This window comes from Myotis brandtii, unplaced genomic scaffold (genome assembly GCF_000412655.1).
Source record: "Myotis brandtii unplaced genomic scaffold, ASM41265v1 scaffold827, whole genome shotgun sequence".
Taxonomy (NCBI): Eukaryota; Metazoa; Chordata; class Mammalia; order Chiroptera; family Vespertilionidae; genus Myotis; species Myotis brandtii.
Window position 1 is genome coordinate 682,111 of NW_005371360.1, and position 1,332 is coordinate 683,442.

Consider the following 1,332-nt stretch of genomic DNA (forward strand, 5'->3'; position numbering starts at 1 on the left):
AATAAAAATATATTTAAAAACAAAACAAACAAACAAAAAAAACCAATGGTAGGGTCCAAAGAGGGGGAGAAGGGAAGGAATGTGTTTTGCTCTGTACCCGCCTCCCTTTTCATAATAAAAATCCTTCTTCCCTTGCACATCTGTTGTTCAAATGTCTTGGTCCTTCCAGCAGGCAGGGAAGAGTGTGTGCACTAGAGCTCTCAACCCCATCTCACAGGTGGAGAAACAGGCTGGGAGAGAGGGGGCTCACCCAGCAAGTCCGGGCAGTAGGAAGGGTACTGATGGTGGACCAAAGGCATTATTTGCCACACAACATACATGGTTTGTGCATGGATAATACTAACGTGCATCAAGGACTACACACTTGACATTAGGATTGAAAGAGAAAAAGCAGAAAAAAAATTTTTTGTTCTTATCATGCCTCTCATCTCTGCATCACCTAAAATAAAATCAATTCACATCAAATGCCACCAACGGGCACTATACCACATCGCCTTCCTTAGCCCTAACTCAAAGCTTGGCCTCATATAAAATTCCTTCGTTTATGGAAGTTTTATTCTGTGACAGGTACCATTATATCTTGTTCAAACAGTTTGGAATAAGCCCTATTATTGCCCTTATTCTACAAATGGAGAAATTCAGGTATTGGGAGGTTGAAGTCCCTGGCGCCAGCTAGCGGCTGAGATGGGATTTCACCCAGCAGAGGTGAGATTCGAACTTTCCACCCCCCGGAATAGGGAGGCACCATTGCCATAGGCACGCCCACCAGCTCCGACCCCTCGCTGGGGCCGGCTGGGGTAAATGCGCATGCTCACGAGACCGCAGGAAATCCTCCAGCCGCCAGGGGGCGCTCGCAACATCCCTGCCTCTCTGGCCCGCGCAACCCATGAGGAATAGATATCCCAGAGTTCCGCGCTCTGCCAGCCCTTCCGCCGCGGCAGCCATTGAGGAGCAGCAGGTTAGTTCATCTCGGCGCCGGTGGGATCCGCCGCCATCCGTACCCCAGGGCCTCCGGTGCGGCTTGGGGGAATGGCTGGGTGTAGCGATCGACTGCGGGGGGGCCTGGACGCTGCGCTCTGGGCAGCAGTGGCCGAACCGGGACTTACCTCTCCCCCCTCTCCCCACCCTTGTCTGCAGCCATGGCTCTGCGCTACCCCATGGCCGTGGGCCTCAACAAGGGCCACAAGGTGACCAAGAACGTCAGCAAGCCGAGGCACAGCCGCCGCCGTGGGGTGAGTTCCGAGGCGCGCGCTCGGGTTGCTGCTGGTCGGGAGGTGGGAATGGCTTCCCGGGCGGAGGGCACGGCCAGGGCACAGGCTCCAGGCTGCCGAG

At 54.5% G+C, this 1,332-nt stretch overlaps 2 protein-coding genes across 9 annotated transcripts in view; both read left to right on the forward strand.

Annotated features, from left to right (window-relative positions):
• The window catches only part of HSD11B1L (hydroxysteroid (11-beta) dehydrogenase 1-like), a 7,135-nt gene extending 6,317 nt beyond the window's left edge, over window positions 1-818 (forward strand). For all 7 annotated transcript variants that reach the window (XM_014531887.1, XM_014531890.1, XM_014531889.1 and 4 more), the window contains one exon: window positions 738-818. In XM_014531887.1, the coding sequence (XP_014387373.1) occupies window positions 738-756 (19 nt within the window). In that variant the 3' untranslated portion in view covers window positions 757-818. The remainder of the gene's footprint in view (window positions 1-737) is intronic.
• A 44-nt stretch (window positions 819-862) lies between these two features.
• The window catches only part of RPL36 (ribosomal protein L36), a 1,711-nt gene continuing 1,241 nt past the window's right edge, over window positions 863-1,332 (forward strand). The window contains exons 1-2 of one of the 2 annotated variants that reach the window (XM_005884383.2): window positions 863-958; window positions 1,138-1,232. In XM_005884383.2, the coding sequence (XP_005884445.1) occupies window positions 1,140-1,232 (93 nt within the window). In that variant the 5' untranslated portion in view covers window positions 863-958; window positions 1,138-1,139. Of the gene's footprint in view, window positions 1,015-1,137; window positions 1,233-1,332 lie in introns of both variants that reach the window. The other variant, XM_005884384.2, reaches the window with a different exon arrangement.